The 1648-nt window shown below is 51.6% G+C and overlaps 1 protein-coding gene across 1 annotated transcript in view; it reads right to left on the bottom strand.

The window, feature by feature from the left end:
* Positions 1–1123: 1123 nt before the first annotated feature.
* EMWEY_00054770 (hypothetical protein) overlaps positions 1124–1648 on the bottom strand; it is a gene marked incomplete at both ends in the record, with an annotated part of 4340 nt that continues 3815 nt past the window's right edge. Inside the window, 2 exons of the mRNA XM_013480155.1 lie at positions 1124–1212; positions 1476–1648. The exon at positions 1476–1648 is cut by the window's right edge and continues 3815 nt beyond it. Of these exons, the coding sequence (XP_013335609.1) occupies positions 1124–1212; positions 1476–1648 (262 nt within the window). The remainder of the gene's footprint in view (positions 1213–1475) is intronic.

Raw genomic sequence — 1648 nt, 5'->3', positions numbered from 1 at the left:
TATATATATATATATATATATTATGCCTCACTATCTAAATGCTTAGGGTTTAGGGTTTAGGGTTTAGGGTTTGTGCTATGCGCAGTGCGTCTACGGGGCAGAAAGCGACTGATGGTCGGCTGATTGCCCTTTTATAGGCTAAACCCTAAACCCTAATTTATAAACCCTAGCCTCTAAACCCTAAACCCTATATAAGAGGGGTCTAGGGTTTAGGGTTTAGGCTCAACGTCTTATATACTAGGGTTTTGCTGCGGAGAGGGCTAGCGAGGGTTTAGGGTTTAGCTGCTGCATTGAGGTGTATATATATGCAAGCAGCAAACCCTCAAACTCTTTCCCTGGGGTTTCTAGGGTTTAGGGTTTAGGGTTTAGGGTTTCTACTAAACCCTAAACCCTAAAAAAACAAAACTGTCTCCTTTCTATCTAAACCCTTAAACACGAAAACCGCAACAAAAACAAACGCTGTCGCTGCTGCTGCTGCTGCTGCTGCTGTTGCTGCTGCTGTTGCTGCAGCAGCAGCAGCAGCAGATACATTGTTCTAAGTCCCTCTCCTCTTCCCGTTATTTTTTTTCTTGTGTCTCTTAATTAGTCTCCTTTCTGTGGAGCAGGTGCAGCAGCAGGAGCAGCAGCAGCAGAACCACCTGCTGCTGCTGCTGCTGCTGCTGCTGCTGCTGCACACCAGCAGCGCTGCAGCAGATACACCCCAACATCCTCAGCAGGTACCTGAGCAGCAACTCTCCCTAAGCTTCGCCATCCGCTGCAGCAACTATCTGCTTCTTCTTTCCATTCAGTCTTACGAGCAGCAGCAGCAGCAGCAGCAGGTGCAGCAGCAGCAGCAGGAGTGCTGCTGCTGCTGCTGCTGCAGTAAGGTAAGCTGCTCTCTCTGTTGTCTGCTGCACAGCTACTAAATAACGACGGAGAGTCCCAGCTGCTTGTATCTAGGCTAAGGAGACGCTGCTGCTCCTGCTGCTGCTGTTGCTGCTGCTGCTGCTGTTGCTGCTGCTGCTGCTGATGGTGATGGTGGTCGTGCGGGTTAGCTGTCTGTAGGCGTAGCTGACGTCGCCTGCAGCAGCAGCAGCTGCTGTTGCTGCAGCAGCTGCTGCTGCGCTGCAGCTTACGCAGCAATTTACTCCACATAGTTCTTGCTAGCAGCAGCTGCTGCTGCTTCCTCTGATAGGATTTCTCCTGCTGCTGCTGCTGTTGCTGCTGCGCTTGCTGCAGCAAAACAGCAGGCAGCCTCTTATCTGTTCCTCTTCTGCTAAATATGTTACTGAGGTGTACATACACCTGAAGTACAGGCCTGTATTGCTGCTGCTGCTGTTGCTGCTGTTGTTGCTGCTGCCATGTTTGCTGCTGCTGCTCTACGGCCAGCAGCAACCTGCGTACGAGTTGCTGCTGCTGCCGCAGCAGCAGCAGCAAACCCTTATCTAGACTCTCTACAACAACACAACTTCTTACTGGAGGCAGCAGCAGCAGACCGCTCTCATGTGCTGCTGCTGCTGCTGCTGCTTGCTGCTCTGCTGCATCAGCAAGAGCAGCAACAAGGGCTTCTTCCTGTCCACCTGCTGCTGCTGTTGCAGCTGTATCATCACCGCATGCATTAACATTAGCAGCAGCAGCAGCAGCAGCAGCAACTAGAGACTGCTGCTGC

Source organism: Eimeria maxima, genomic scaffold (assembly GCF_000499605.1).
Source record: "Eimeria maxima Weybridge genomic scaffold, Emw_scaff1678, whole genome shotgun sequence".
NCBI classification, from domain to species: domain Eukaryota; phylum Apicomplexa; class Conoidasida; order Eucoccidiorida; family Eimeriidae; genus Eimeria; species Eimeria maxima.
Note: the sequence above shows the minus strand (reverse complement) of the source record. Positions and strands in the feature narration are given on the sequence as shown.